Source organism: Schistocerca cancellata, chromosome 1 (genome assembly GCF_023864275.1).
Source record: "Schistocerca cancellata isolate TAMUIC-IGC-003103 chromosome 1, iqSchCanc2.1, whole genome shotgun sequence".
Taxonomy (NCBI): Eukaryota; Metazoa; Arthropoda; class Insecta; order Orthoptera; family Acrididae; genus Schistocerca; species Schistocerca cancellata.
In genome coordinates this window covers 70,041,580-70,057,976 of record NC_064626.1, presented here as the reverse complement: position 1 = coordinate 70,057,976, position 16,397 = coordinate 70,041,580, and the positions used below count along the sequence as shown (strand labels likewise).

Sequence of the window (16,397 nt, the reverse complement as noted above, 5' to 3'; positions counted from 1 at the left end):
GTTAAAATGGCATTCTCACCATGAGGAAACAACTGCTATACAGGCCATAAGCCAATAACATCTCTTACGAGCAACGAAACTGTTAGACAGCAAATTTACTCACTGGCCTTGTATTTGCAATAATTTCACATTTAAGTAGCATAAATAGTCAGTTTTAACTAATTAACAGTTGCCCTATCTCACAAGGACAAAAAGTCTACCCTTATGAAGTGAAATACATAAAAACGTGATAATGTGTCTCCAATTATTGTCCAAACTGTTGAATAGATTACACAAGATAGAATTGACAATTCACAATTATGGAGAATTTTTTAATTTCTGAAAGTTGCATTTATCAAACGGAAAATGAAAAGCACATTTAAATGTTAGGTACCTGTCGATATGGAGAAAGTAAAAGGATTTAGGGAAGGTGATAGAAAATTATAATCAGACACTATCAGGCTGTGAATGGAAAATGTGTTCCCCTGTGAAAGAGGGAATGCTGTTTAACACAAGTTAATCCTCGAGTGGGCGCGCCGATTTTCATAACACAAGCGAGTCTGTGGTGTGCTTTGTACATGTCTAAAGAATTCCTGTTTTTATATTACCATGATTAGGATGTGTGAGCTAAACCACAGTTTAATCTTAGTTTAATTAAACAAAGATTAAATAAATGTATATTATATGAGCTAAATCACTGTTTAATTAAATAATAATAAAATAAATTTTCGTTGTGTCACTTTGTTGGCATGTCCAAGTGTTACCCCACACTAGTGACCTACACGGAGCATTAACAAGCGCAGCTGCATCAGATCCCCGCCAAGTGCTTATTCGATTATTAATTATGTCATAGACAACTAATTTACTGTGATGCTGTGCTGCTAGCTCAAAATCTACAGCATTTTCTTATAAGGATATTAAATTTTTTTTCACCTGGCTCGTTGTTTGTATTTTATTACAGCTGCTAGCTTGGATGCATGACAACATAAACTTATCACTGCACTAGCTGAAGCAATAATGAAGGAATAAGTATGAAATCATAATTGTAAAACAACAATGGAATGGTACAAAACAGTGTTATTTCTGGTTGGCGCACTTTATATGTAGGAGCGTCTGCTCGGAGTTGAGACTACAAGGTGGTGTTTTCAAACTGAGAATTTTATGGAGAAATTATTCAGATTAGGTGTACAACTGAACAATCTCCACTAATCATTAGCCTAAGCAATCAATATTGTTGGTACAAGTCAAAACAAAACAAAATTGAAAAAGTTAACAGAACAGAGCAGGCAACAGACTACATCAAAAGAAAAGTAAGAATAAATACACACAAATTCATTCCACGCTTCAACAACAATATACTCCACTATCTAAAGATGCAATGGACTTAAAACCAGAAAAAATACAATGATCTGTTTTCACCTCAAACAGTGCAGAAAAAGGTTGCTTTTCAAAGTGAATAGAATATGATCGCAACCTGTCACACAACACCACAACCAATAACTCCATCATTTGCCCAAATGTTCCCAATGGCAGGACTGTCCAAGCTTTACCAGATGGGCATTGGAGGCAAGAGGAAGAGAGGAATACTCGACCAGTAGTTATGATGGCATCTGACCACATCAGCACAAAAAAGAAGAGAATCAAACATAGTAAATTAAAAATATAGAAAACAGCAAATGACAACAAGGATATGTCTCCGAGAAATACATCCAAACTTCTACACACAAGCAACTTTTGCAACCAGAGAAGGTCAGCCTTGCATACAGCCTGCATAGCAACTGGACAAGACATGTGTCAAGACCAACAGCACAACATGAACTGCCAGTCTTCTATATCTGATTTTAGACATCTCTTTAGAAGCAACTTTTAAGTGCTTGTTATTATAACAATCATGCCTTCCTGATGTGTCATCCCTCCCTGATGTTCAGGGATGGTGGCACACATTTTAAAATATTGCACCAGAATCTTCCATGGCACTACTACCCCTGAAGGACAAGCGTGCTTGGCAAAAACCACAACTGCAGAAATGATGATCCACAATATTGTACTGGAAAAAAAAGGGAGGATGATTAAGTGTTTTAACAACCTGTTGCTGATCAGGTCATCAGGAACAGAACACAAGCTCTAATCAGGGGAGGATGGTGAAGTAAAATGGCTGTGTACATTAAAAAAACACCATGACGTTTGATTTAAGCAATTTTGGGAAACAATGGAAAACCTTAATCTAAGTGGATGGGCAAGAATTTTTAACATCACTGCCCAGTGCTAGTCCAGTATGCACAGTTTATTCAGTATTTCCATTAGGAGGGAGGGAGGGAAGGAGGACAGGGGGGTGAGTGGGAAGGGGAGGGAGGGAGGGAGAGGAAAGGGTGGGAGAGAGAGAGAGAGAGAGAGAGAGAGAGAGAGAGAGAGAGAGAGAGAGAGAGAGAGAGAGAGAGAGAGAGAGGAGGGGGGAGGGGGAAGTTGTGTTGTCATACCAGTCACTTTTATCATAAACTCTCTCTTCTGTCCATGTACATCATCATTTACTGCTGTAAGAAGTGCTCCAACTTATTTCATTTAGCTTCTTTCATATCATTATCTTTCTGTCTTAGCACCATGTTTATGCATGGTTCACAATGAGGTGATACAATATGCGATGTGACTTGCAGAAGAACAAGAAATAAGACAGAAAGAACCATGTTTCTGCTTCTGGTTAATTTGCAATCATGAGTTCTTCCAAAAAGGATGTTATTGTGGGATATCGTCATTTAAAGCTTAGAAAACTTAGAAAGTGATGGAACTAGCAGAGAGCGCCCATGCAATGCTATAAATATGAAACTTAATTCGGTTATGGTTTCTTGTGAGGTTTGTCAACATAAAAAATTATGCGAATTCTTCAAAATGAGTCCAGACCATTTCCACTTTTTGAAGCAACCTCCCTATATAGTTTCAGCTACCATATTTACTCGAGTCTAAGCCGCACTCGAATCTAAGCCGCACCTGAAAAATGAGACTCGAAATCAAGGGAAAAAAAAAATACCCGAATCTAAGCCGCACCTGAAATTTGAGACTCGAAATTCAAGGGGAGTGAAAAGTTTTAGGCCGCTACTCCAAATCAAAACAAAGTTGGTACACTGTAATATGAGACAATTTAGGTCGAATGAATGACGATACAGCTACAGTAGTTTGGTTCGAGTCGTAAGCTTAGCAGTTAAGCTTTACCAGGTAGCCATTGCTATGCGTCAGGCACTCTGTCCGTATTTATACGGGTACCCTTACTTTTTCACGTGCTTCGTCTGTTTTGAATTGATTGCTTATTTTTCTTTGGTCTGATAAGCGCAGTTTTCTTTGTTATAGGTGTTTACGTCACTCTACGCTGAATATGCATTACTGTGCTGTGTCATGCTTTGTTTGTCGTACTCTGATACTGCGTGTTCACGGCCTGTCGCCGATCGCGGCATGGCTTGTTTTTGTGCGCGCTACCGCCGCTTACAAATAAAAAAAAAAGAGAGAGAGGAATCGTCTCATTAGCGAAACAATGGCAAGAGACTGCTACTTGTTGTTACTTACACTGCTGCTTTCTTTGATAATGATCAACAAGAACCAAATAATAGACTGCGTATGATAGAAGATGTTCTGAACGAGAGTTTAGCGAAAATTTTTCTCCGTTTGAAAATCTTTGCAGGCACCTCTTTAGTACATTACATTCTGCACAGAAATTAGAGTCATCTTAGTTTAGCATAAGAATAATACAAATATAAACATGACATGCTATGTATATTCTTCCGTGTTTGCTGTTGTCTCACTCTAGTTTTGTGGTTTATTACTCAGACAGGATTTAAATGAGATAGCAGCAAACACGAAACAGTACATGGCAAAATGTTTATGTTCGTATTAATCTTATGGTGATGAAAATACTGCATGTGATTCACAATTTATAAAAGTTCCTATTAGCAACCATCTCTTCTCACAGATGGGAAAAAATTCAGAACGTAGAGTTGGCCATATTGACAAACATCCTAAACATTCTTGCCAGTCGGGTTTTCGTAGTACATTGAAATGCTGCTACATTTGAAGATGAACAATACGGAATTTGTATTTACTTCGTTGGATAATGTATGAAAATGCAGTGGTCGAAACTCGGCGCGGAGAAAAAAAGCTTGTCTTCAACCTTTTATTAAAAAATTTTATTTACTGACACAGATGTTTTGGCGCCAGTATTTATCTTTGTGCCTACAAAGCATGCCTGTGTAGCGCTACATATATTCGGCAGCAGAACTAAGTTGTGGCGGCAACCACCGACATTTTTAAGAACTTCTGCTTGCTTTGCACTCGATTCTAAGCCGCAGGCGGTTTTTTGGATTACAAAAACCGGAAAAAAAGTGCGGCTTAGATTCGTGTAAATACGGTACTCAGACAAAATAAGATACAAATTTTTGCTTTACTCTTTCTCCTGTTGAGAAGTTACTCATTACAAGAGGATAAGTTGTGTGTGCAAATTTCATTAAAAGTTCCATCATGAAAAGTTTATTCTTTGTACCACCTAGAATGGTGCTTTATTCCATGTGTACTTTTATAAATTATGATTGCAAATTAATAAAGGTGGGATAGTATTTCCACAACTGTTCAATTTTGTGAAGTAATATATGATTATCTTGGGGAGAATTCAGAAGAAGTGTTTCTGGATCTAAAGTGGGATCAGTCACTACTGATGGTGTAGCAGTGAGTGGTGAACTCGGTGTAGACATAGACAATGTATTTGAAGAAATGGAAGATGCCCATGATGATTAGAAAAATTCCAATGTGTCCTCCTCGGCTTCAAGCAGCTGCAAATTCAGTAGCATGAATACAGCTTTCAAATCTGTTTTACACCTGTCACAAAATTCCCTGAAATCAGAGAGCATAGACTGAAAAAAACATTAAGTCAGCATCATCAGCTGATACCTCCCTGTGTATATCATTTCCAGCTGATGCTTGTATCGGCAGCACTCAGAAAAGAGGAACATGAGGCAGCTACGTACTCTGCATAGCAAGCATTTTACAGCATGTGGCAATAGTGTCACACATCTGCCAACCTCACCAAGGACAACCTTCAACATATCTCGTGTTTGTTTCTCAAGAACGGAAAGATGTATTGCTCTCCTTCCACCACTAAAACAATTTCACTACAATACACAGCAATCTATGACCTAAAACCCACCAATGTAAACTGGCCAGCAATTATGTTCTTCACTGCAAATTTTTCAAAATATGCCTGGTGATTTACTTATTTGTGACATATAACAATAACTATGGGCAATAATGAAACAAAAACCAGCTCATTATCAAGCTGTAATACCAAATTGTCAGACGCAGAAAAATCAACTTTTTTGTTTACTGGAGAGTTTCCTCAAAGTCAAACAAGGAAGCCTGCATATCAGAGAACACACTTGCATCACAAAACAGAGGTTTTTAATTCTTTACTTGAAAAGTAAAAGTTTTACTGAAATACTAACAACAGAGATGGATGTGAAACAACTGTTTTTGAGACACATCTGATGACCTGAAATTTCCCTCCCTTTGTATCAAGAAAAGTTCTTGCAGCAACCAGCACTCAAGTGTTGTGCTGGGCAATGCAACAGAGGTGTGTCCGTGTCACAACATTGTCGGCCCATTGTGAACTGGTTATGTTGGTACTATCATGTTTCTACATGTTCCATCGATGCAGGCTGCTTCCGAGTCTCATCACAAGTCATGTCGCATATCGTGTCACCTCAGTGTGAACCATGCCTTATGTCTGACATTATCCCAAGTTCAATGTCAGTTAACACCAATTAGCAGTTCAGCAGGTAGGTTAACAGTTTACTGTGAAACATCTGCTGTAAAGTTTCTTTTACTATCGACAATAATTAAGTTCCGTATACATGTTTTCATATATTAGATCTTGATCATGACAACTTGAGACACATGGGATGGCCCCTAATGCCACCACTTTGCACATTGCCCATGATTAAAGTATGCACAAAATAACTCTTTACTCACCATTAATAGAAAAGCTAAGTTCCCGTCTGTTGACATTTTTGGGCGAGTCAATAATAAATTTATTACCCTCTTCTTTCAACGTATCAAGAATGATGCAATATCTGGTATGGTTCAGTGTTGTCAGTGTCAGGGACTGTACAGCTTTGAAGTTAGCATAAATGTGGATGATGGTTAAGAGAGCAAACATCACCCACACAAACCTGTAATAATATGTTACACAACAATTTATTCATCTCTCTCCCTATATTAAGATAAAGCACTAATTAAATTCAATGTTATAGCCAATGACGAAATTAGATACATAATCCCCACCCCAAAAAAGTTATCAATGGACTTCTAAAGTAAGTCATCCCAAGCTATGACCATTGTACAACAACTGTGGCACATAGCCAGAAGAGAGTAAAAGTTCAGAGTCTCCTGCAGAGACAGTTCTGCTGCAGTGTGAATAACAGTGTGCATCACAAGGAGTTAAGAAAAGGACGCTGCAACTGGAAACATACTCTACGCTAGACAGTAACATTCTTGTAGGGAAAACTTACTAATTACACACAGATTCACTGTGAAAATCTGATAGTGAACCAATGAAAGGCCATAGTGACAAAGGCTGCACAGACATGGGTGAGGCTTACCTGGACGGAAGGCCATTAACACTGACCACAGCCAACAATGCCCAGTAAGTCTTTTCATTAAGCTGAAAGAACATCTGGGAGGAAAGAGATTTTGCAACAATGAGGATGTTCACACAACAGTTATCGAATGGCTCCCTGACCAAGAAACAGTTCTCGAATGGCTCCCTGACCAAGAAACAGTTTTCTATCATCGAGGAAACTGAGGAACTGAATGAGTGGTAGTGTTTCCCCACTGTGACTTTGTTGAAAAATAGTGTCAATTATGTTATGTAACTGTGTCACATTGATACGTAGTGCAGCATTCAGTAAAAGTTACTTGGCATGCCATAATATTGAGTAATTACTTTTTGGAGGTCCCTTGTATTATTTATTTTCCTACATATAGTGCCTCCTACAACAGTGTCTAGTCAACATGCCATTTCAGGTCTTATGAATGGTAATACATGATTTCTCCCTAACCTGTACATTTACTTCGCCTGTTTTGGGGGTTCAAATGATTTCACTGTATGCTAGGAAATCTTTATTTAACTTCAAATGTTTAAAATTCTATATACAATTTTGTAACATTGGCACCTTAAGCGTTTTAAGAATGTCAAATCTACAAAAACAGTATGAAACAGGATTAGGTTGCTACTCATCACATATTGGTGCTGAGCGATAGAGAGGAACACTGAAAGAATACTGTTAGATATTATAAGCTATCTGACAGAGTCCTCCTTCACATATAGAAAAACACAAACACACACACACCTAATGTCATCACCTTAGCACCTGGAGAAGACAAGGACTCTGTCTGATAGGTGGTAGTATCGAACAGTCTTCTTTCAATGTGTCTGTCTGCCATTCAACACCTTCTCTGTCTGGTGAGTAGTAATCTAATTTCTTTCATTTTGTTCTTATTCTATCACAGATTCTCCACTGTTTAAATTTATCTAATATACAGCTTCTGACTGCAGAAAAAATAGTGGTACCGGTGACTTGTTCATTTCACTGAAACCCAGAAGACAATGACTACAACACTTACCATTATGTTTTAGGTTATTAAAATTACATTCTAAGCTTGTGTTATATTTTCTTAAAGACTATGTTCACATATTAAGGATATCTTTAATCAGTCACTAAACACTATCAGACACTGTGTTATTTCTGTTACATTTTGAACACATCTTTAAGTTACACTTCTGTCATGTGCATATATAAAAGAGGTAAACATTCCAAGTGGGAAAAATATATCTAAAATCAAAGATTCTGTAACTTACCAAATGAAAGTGTTGGTACATTGATAGAGACAATAACAAACACAAACACACACACACAAATTTCAAGCTTTCGCAACCCACGGTTGCTTCATCAGGAAAGAGGGAAAGATGAAAGGATGTGGGTTTTAAGGGAGAGGGTAAGGAGTCATTCCAATCCCGGGAGCGGAAAAACTTACCTTGGAGGGAGGGGGGGGGGGGGGAGGGGGGGAAGGGACAGGTATACACTCGCACACACACACATATCCATCCGCACATATACAGACACAAGAAGACATATATATAATATATAAAGATAGTGGAGGGTGGTAGTGAATCTTACTGCAGCAGCAGTACATTCATTTCTTTCACATTCTCCTACTGAGCCAGCAATTCTGCATTGCCAATTTGACATTTCTTGCATAGGTACTGGGAATGATTAATCCTAATCGAACTTCCAAAGAGGGTATATTCACAACCTAGCTTGGGATTCAATAACATTGCATATAGAAGTCTACAAATATGATAAAGTGTCTCCTGTACCCTATTCCTTCTACTTAACATGACATAAAAGCTTCCTCATGCATCCCTTTACCATCATATATGACAGAGCATACTTTATTGTGGGTAGAAACTTGCCAGAAATTTCATAAATTTTTTTCAGTACCACAAATGTACCCAACAAAATCTTCAGAACCAATGCAGAAATGATTTTGGAAAATACCAGTGCTATATCATGTCTGATGGTAAATCTTTGATTAATTAGTCCTGAAAACACAATTCTACAAATTACCTCATGGAAATTTACTTGATAAACGAGTTACAAAGCAGGATACAAATGAAAAGATAATGTTTGGAGCATGTAAGTGAAAAAAGTTCGAAGTCATGCAAAACAATTACAGGTTTACACTGTGAAAGGAAATTTGCAAATTACACTGCCTAAACTTACCAGCCTTCTGGTATTGTTGAAAGTAAAAAGATACCAACAAGACATGCAGTGAGGTTCACAAACCTCTCCTGACTTCCATCTTTGGCTGAGACATCTGCCATATTATCACGTATAGCCTGAAACCACAAAGTAGCCAAATGAAAACCTATTGTTTGACATTACTAAATTTCTCTTTAAAGCTATATTAAAAACAATCAAAATAAATTTTCACATCGGTTTTTATTGTCCTCCTAGATATACAATTCCTGTACTACCTCTCCCTCTCCCCTTCAGACAATAAATAAAATAAAAAATCCAGTCTTAAAACACACACACACACACACACACACTGAGAGAGAGAGAGAGAGAGAGAGAGAGAGAGAGAGAGAGAGAGATTTTATGAAAAGAATCATCGTAAATCTATCCGTGGTCACTCTGTTACCTGGATGTAGAACTTCAGTGTGCCTACAGACTGCTGTCATATGAATAATGCACCATATTATACTTGAGCAAAAAAATTTCCACCAGTCTTATGCAACAGGCTGACATGGGAGTGGAATCAAAAAGTATTTTAATTTCGTATTCTAGTGAAATTTTGTAGCAGCCGTCTAGCAGTTAGGCGAAAAAGAATATAAAAGCATATTTGGCTAGCATGCTCAGGTAGTTGGAGTTCGACATCCAGTGTGTGTCATAAATTCAATGTGAACACATAGGCATTGTACTTTGTTAAATCCATAGGAAACTTAATCCTTGGTGTGTACATATACAGTAGTATAACTAACTATGAAATGTGCCCAAAATTTTTAGTTGTCGAGATGATAATACACACTTCCTCTAATCTGGCACTCATACATGCAAGGAATGGCTGGATTAGCAAGAGTTTAGTGAACTTTATTTTAGGGTATGTTCATTCCTTTTTCAGGTTGTAACAATAATTATTTAGCATGATAATTAATATATTACTTACTTAATTCAACAACAAATATCTTGCCTATTTATCACTGCAACAAGTTTCCTACACTGGGAAGTTTCATATATTAATTATTTGTAGAGCCTTTTAGATGCATTTATTATACTATTGTGTGTTCTACACATGGTGTTTTTTACTCAACTCATTAGAATCTGCTAGATAGACATGGTGAAGATTTTTTTTTTTTACATGCACATTTTCTGCACAGTGCTTTTCCAAACTTCACACTGTTGTTAATGGTCTTGTTGCCTTTGCAGAGACTGATATGGCTCCTCTTTTATTTTCCAGATAATTTTGATCATATAACCTCTTCTTCTGTGAGTTCACTCGTCGGCTGAAGTAGGAAGTACTTCCTTTCCGTTTTCTTGTTCATTACTATTTTGATTTTGTAGGCGATCATATCCTACATACAACCTTTGCAATACATTTACAAGGCACCTGATGTTATAGTTTTTAAGTTTCCTTCTTTCCTTCGTTGTTTACTGCCACTTAACAAGCAGTTGGTGAGCATCATGATGCAGCCCATGTTGCTAGTTTGGTGCAAAAAGGTGGTGGTGCATATTTCTGCATTTGGCTTCTTTACCTCATCAGACTTTTCATGACAGATCCTGTTCACTGTACAAACTAATGAAGTTTTGGTTTATTTGAGCTTCTCAGCAAGTTGAAGAGGTGTGATAAAATTGTCTGGTGTCATGTTTCTTCCTTGGTTTAGAAATGGCTCCATGAGACACAGAATGATGTACTCTCCAAGTGATTGCTTCTCTTTATGCACTTCCTCTTTTCCGAGGTATGGGAAAGCATTACATATATTCTGTGTCATAACACTCTGGCAGCAGTGCACAACGAAGACCATATCTGTCGGGCATGAACTGAGTGAACCTGCACTTTGTTTTGCTTCGTAATAGTTGCTTGTCTATGGTTATATTTTCGCCAGGGTGATAGGAATGTATATTGTTTCCAAGAACTTTCGCCAAATGACAGATAAAAGAGCGAATTTGCTGACTGGCAGGCAGTCAGCTCGGGTTGATTTTTCATCAAAATGGAGAAATCTGAGAAGCTTCTGAAATTAGTCTCTCAGTATAACATCTTTGATTAAGGTGCACACCCATGAATGCAGCCAAAAATCATCCACAGACTTATGTTTTGTACAAATGATCCCTGAGCATATGTAACACATATCATTTTGTCTAGTTCCTCAAGTGACACAGTCCGATCATTATTTTTTAGTGCTTTTTGAACATTTGATTCTATGTATTTCTTCATGATACATAGCACTGCTTCATCAAAAATAACACCGATGACAGAGTCGCCTACTTGTTGGCAAGTGTAAGTAGTGGGACTTCCTCTCTCCTTTAGCACATTCACATCTTTCAGATGATAAAAACTTGGCAAGTGCCCACTCAGTCCCATCCCTCACAACTGCCTTTGTAGAGGCACTCTACTCTGCCAGCTGTGATGGATGGATGAAGATTGAAGTAGATCTGCATCTGAATCTTTCTCAACTAATTCCCCCTCAATCACAAATTTCTTGATCATGAAATCCATGCTGACAAAACGTGTTCGAAAATGTTTTTCATCGAAAAAAGAATATGACCTGAATGGCACAATATAAACTGTGGCATGCTGGAAAGTGCACCTACCAAGATGTACCACTTCACTGTTGGGTAGTTTACATATATCCAGAAGACAAATTACAATGGTGCCAAACTGACCCCTTCCAACATTCTAGGTATTTCAAATGAATATCAAATAAAATATAAATGCATTGACCCCTTCCAACATTCTAGGTATTTCAAATGAATATCAAATAAAATATAAATGCATTGTAAATCCTAACACATCATCACAAAGAGGAGAAATAAATTAGAAAAGTCTCAGGTTTCATGAAAGTAGTAAATAAAATTGATATGACATTTAAGAAACATGTATGACAGTGGTAATTTGAGCATCTTCTGTCACACTAGCACTAACATCGAGTGAGGTGGCGCAGTGGTTATCACACTGGACTTGCATTCAAAAGGACAGTGGTTCAAATCCACAGCTGGTTATCATCATTTAAGTGTTCTGTGATTTCCCTAAATTGCTTCAGGCAAATGCCAGGATGATTCCTTTGAAAGGGCAGGCCAACTTCCTTCCTGGTGGTCAAAAATAGTCTGAAAAGTTTTAAGGGAGTTCCAGGGTAGGTTGCGCTGAGATATGATTGTTAAAAAACATTCAATACATTATGCCACTCTCAAGTTTATTAACATTGGAGTTAGCCAATCAGGCAGTTGTATATGCATATTCAAGTGGGCCGCTAGAGATGGTGTAACTCAATGTGTTCTCTGTTTGGTATCCTAAACTCAAACAAGATAGGGAGCCAAAAATTGGACGTAGGATGGTAGTATTGATCAAACCCAATTAAAAGGCTGAGTAGTAATGTACCTGGCATGCTGCCTGAATTTTTTTTTTGCCTAGCTACCTGACTGGCTAATATCAATGTTAATTAACTCGGAAATGGCACAATGTACTGAATTTTTTTCCTTAATTTTTTTCTTAGCACAATCTATCCTGCAAGCTTTTCAGACTGTTTCTGACCACCGTGTATATCAACACACAAAGTATTTCAAAATCTAATATTTTAATTCTTCTGAAGTTTATATGAAGACAAGACTGCAATTTTAAACAACACTATGAAACAATCCCCCCCCCCCCCCACCCCCCCCCCCCATGAACCATGGACCTTGCCGTTGGTGGGGAGGCTTGCTTGCCTTAGCGATACAGATGGCCGTACCGTAGGTGCAACCACAACGGAGGGGTATCTGTTGAGAGGCCAGAGAAACGTGTGGTTCCTGAAGAGGGGCAGCAGCCTTTTCAGTAGTTGCAGGGGCAACAGTCTGGATGATTGACTGATCTGGCCTTGTAACAATAACCAAAACGGCCTTGTTGTGTTGGTACTGCGAACAGCTGAAAGCAAGGGGAAACTACAGCCGTAATTTTTCCCGAGGGCATGCAGCTTTACTGTATGCTTAAATGATGATGGCGTCCTCTTGGGTAAAATATTCCGGAGGTAAAATAGTCCCCCATTCGGATCTCTGCGCGGGGCTACTCAAGAGGACATCGTTATCAGGAGAAAGAAAACTGGCATTCTATGGATAGGAGCGTGGAATGTCAGATCCCTTAATCGAGCAGGTAGGTTGGAAAATTTAAAAAGGGAAATGGATAGGTTAAAGTTAGATATAGTGGGAATTAGTGAAGTTCGGTGGCAGGAGGAACAAGAATACAGGTGAATACAGGGTTATAAATACAAAATCAAATAGGGATAATGCAGGTGTAGGTTTAATAATGAATCAAAAAATAGGAGTGCAGGTAAGCTACCACAAACAGCATAGTGGCCAAGATAGACACGAAATCCACGCCTACTACAGTAGTACAAGTTTATATGCCAACTAGCTCTGCAGATGATTATGAAATTGATGAAATGTATGATGAGATAAAAGAAATTATTCAGGTAGTGAAGGGGGACGAAAATTTAATAGTCATGGGTGACTGGAATTCGAGAGCAGGAAATTGGAGAGAAGAAAACATAGTAGGTGAATATGGATTGGGGGTAAGAAATGAAAGAGGAAGCCTTCTGGTAGAATTTTGCACAGAGCATAACTTAATCATAGCTAACACTTGGTTCAAGAATCATAAAATAAGGTTGTATACATGGAAGAATCGCGGAGATAATAAAAGGTATCAGATAGATTATATAATGGTAAGACAGAGATTTAGGAACCAGGTTTTAAATTGTAAGACATTTCCAGGGGCAGATGTGGACTCTGACCACAATCTATTGGTTATGAACTGCAGATTAAAACTGAAGAAACTGCAAAAAGGTGGGAATTTAAGGAGGTGGGACCTGGATGAACTGAAAGAACCAGAGGTTGTACAGAGTTTCAGGGAGAGCATTAGGGAACAACTGACAGCAATGGGGGAAAGAAATACAGTAGAAGAAGAATGGGTAGCTCTGAGGGATGAAGTGGTGAAGGCAGCAGAGGATCAAGTAGGTAAAAAGACGAGGGCTAGTAGAACTCCTTGGGTAACAGAAGAAATATTGAATTCAATTGAGGAAAGGAGAAAATATAAAAATGCAGTAAATGAAGCAGGCAAAGAGGAATACAAACATCTCAAAAATGAGATCAACAGGAAGTGCAAAATGGCTAAGCAGGGATGGCTAGAGGACAAATGTAAGGATGTAGAGGCTTATCTCACTAGGGGTAAGATAGATACTGCCTACAGGAAAATTAGAGAGACCTTTGGAGAAAAGAGAATCACTTGTTTGAATATCAAGAGCTCAGATGGAAACCCAGTTCTAACCAAAGAAGGGAAAGCAGAAAGGTGGAAGGAGTATATAGAGGGTCTGTACAAGGGCGATGTACTTGAGGACAATATTATGGAAGTGGAAGAGAATGTAGATGAAGATGAAATGGGAGATACGATACTGCGTGAAGAGTTTGACAGAGCACTCAAAGACCTAAGTCAAAACAAGGCCCAGGGAGTAGACAACATTCCATTAGAGCTACTGATGGCCTCGGGAGAGCCAGTCCTGACAAAACTCTACCACCTGGTGAGCAAGATGTATGAGACAGGCGAAATACCCTCAGACTTCAAGAAGAATATAATCATTCCAATCCCAAAGAAAGCTGGTGTTGACAGATGTGAAAATCACTGAACTCTCAGTTTATAAGTCACAGCTGCAAAATACTAACACAAATTCTTTACAGATGAATGGAAAAACTGGTAGAAGCTGACCTCGGGGAAGATCAGTTTGGATTCCGTAGAAATGTTGGAAACCTGAGGCAATACTGACCCTACGACTTATCTTAGAAGGAAGATTAAGGAAAGGCAAACCTACGTTTCTTGCATTTGTAGACTTAGAGAAAGCTTTTGACAATGTTGACTGGAATACTCTCTTTCAAATTCTAAAGGTGGCAAGGGTAAAATAGAAGGAGCAAAAGGCTATTTACAATTTGTACAGAAACCAGATGGCAGTTATAAGAGTTGAGGGGCATGAAAGGGAAGCAGTGGTTGGGAAGGGAGTGAGACAGGATTGTAGCCTCTCCTCAATGTTATTCAATCTGTATATTGAGCGAGCAGTAAAGGAAACAAAAGAAAAATTCGTAGTAGGTATTAAAATCCATGGAGAAGAAATAAAAACTTTGAGGTTCGCCGATGACATTGTAATTCTGTCAGAGACAGCAAAGGACTTGGAAGAGCAGTTGAACGGAATGGACAGTGTCTTGAAAGGAGGATATAAGATGAACATCAACAAAAGCAAAACGAGGATAATGGAATGTAGTAGAATTAAGTCGGGCGATGCTAAGGGAATTAGATTAGGAAATGAGACACTTAAAGTAGTAAAGGAGTTTTGCTATTTGGGGAGCAAAATAACTGATGATGGTGGAAGTAGAGAAGATATAAAATGTAGACTGCCAATGGCAAGGAAAGCATTTCTGAAGAAGAGAAATTTGTTAACATCGAGTATAGATTTAAGTGTCAGGAAGTCGTTTCTGAAAGTATTTGTATGGAGTGTAGCCATGTATGGAAGTGAAACATGGACGATAAATAGTTTGGACAGGAAGAGAATAGAAGCTTTCAAAATGTGGTGCTACAGAAGAATGCTGAAGATTAGATGGGTAGATCACATAACTAATGAGGAGGTATTGAATAGAAATGGGGAGAAGAGGAGTTTGTGGCAAAACTTGACAAGAAGGAGGGACCGGTTGGTAGGACATGTTCTGAGGCATCAGGGGATCACAAATTTAGCATTGGAAGGCAGCGTGGAGGGTAAAAATCGTAGAGGGACACCAAGAGATGAATACACTAAGCAGATTCAGAAGGATGTAGGTTGCAGCAGGTACTGGGAGATGAAGAAACTTGCACAGGATACAGTAGCATGGAGAGTTGCATCAAACCAGTCTCAGGGCTGAAGACCACAACAACAACATGAAACAAGGTGAGGTGCACACCTCTAATTCCACTCATTGTTTTTGTGAAGTATACAGTTACAGAAATTTGAAATAGTTAACAGTGGACTGACTATGAACAGGGAAGGATCCATATAGCACAGGCTGTGAAGCAGTCATTGAAATGAAGGATATCGTGTTTGGCAGTGTGTTCAGCAACAGGGTGGTTCACTTGTTTCTTGGCCACATTTTGTCAGTGACCATTCATGCAGAAAGACAGCTTTTTGGTTGTCATGCCTAGATAGAATGCAGCACAGTGGTTGCAGCTTAGCTTGTAGATAACATGACTGATTTTACAGGTAGCCCTGCCTATGATGGGATAGGTGATGTTAGTGACCGGACTGGAGTAGGTGGCGGTGGGAGGATGTATGGGGCAAGTGTTACATCTAGGTATATTATAGGGATATGAGCCATGAGGTATGGGATTGGGAGCAGGTGGTGTGCAAGAATGGACAAGTATATTGCGTAGGTTTGGTGGACGGCAGAATACCACTGTGGGAGCGGTGGGAAGGATAGTGGGCAGGACTAACACTGCAGTGTGGTTTCAGTTGCCTGAGACTGCAGTCGTGTGTGTGTGTGTGTGTGTGTGTGTGTGTGTGTGTGTGTGTGTGTGTGTGTCTTTTTCTTGTGCCTATCTGCGACTCAGCATCTCTGCTATATGGT

At 38.8% G+C, this 16,397-nt stretch overlaps 1 protein-coding gene across 2 annotated transcripts in view; it reads right to left on the bottom strand.

The window, feature by feature from the left end:
- The window catches only part of LOC126165201 (RUS family member 1), a 112,287-nt gene that overhangs the window by 43,665 nt on the left and 52,225 nt on the right, over positions 1 to 16,397 (bottom strand). For both annotated transcript variants that reach the window (XM_049920300.1, XM_049920301.1), the window contains exons 5-6: positions 8,796 to 8,911; positions 5,983 to 6,182 (exon numbers count right to left, since the gene is read on the bottom strand). In XM_049920300.1, the coding sequence (XP_049776257.1) occupies positions 5,983 to 6,182; positions 8,796 to 8,911 (316 nt within the window). The remainder of the gene's footprint in view (positions 1 to 5,982; positions 6,183 to 8,795; positions 8,912 to 16,397) is intronic.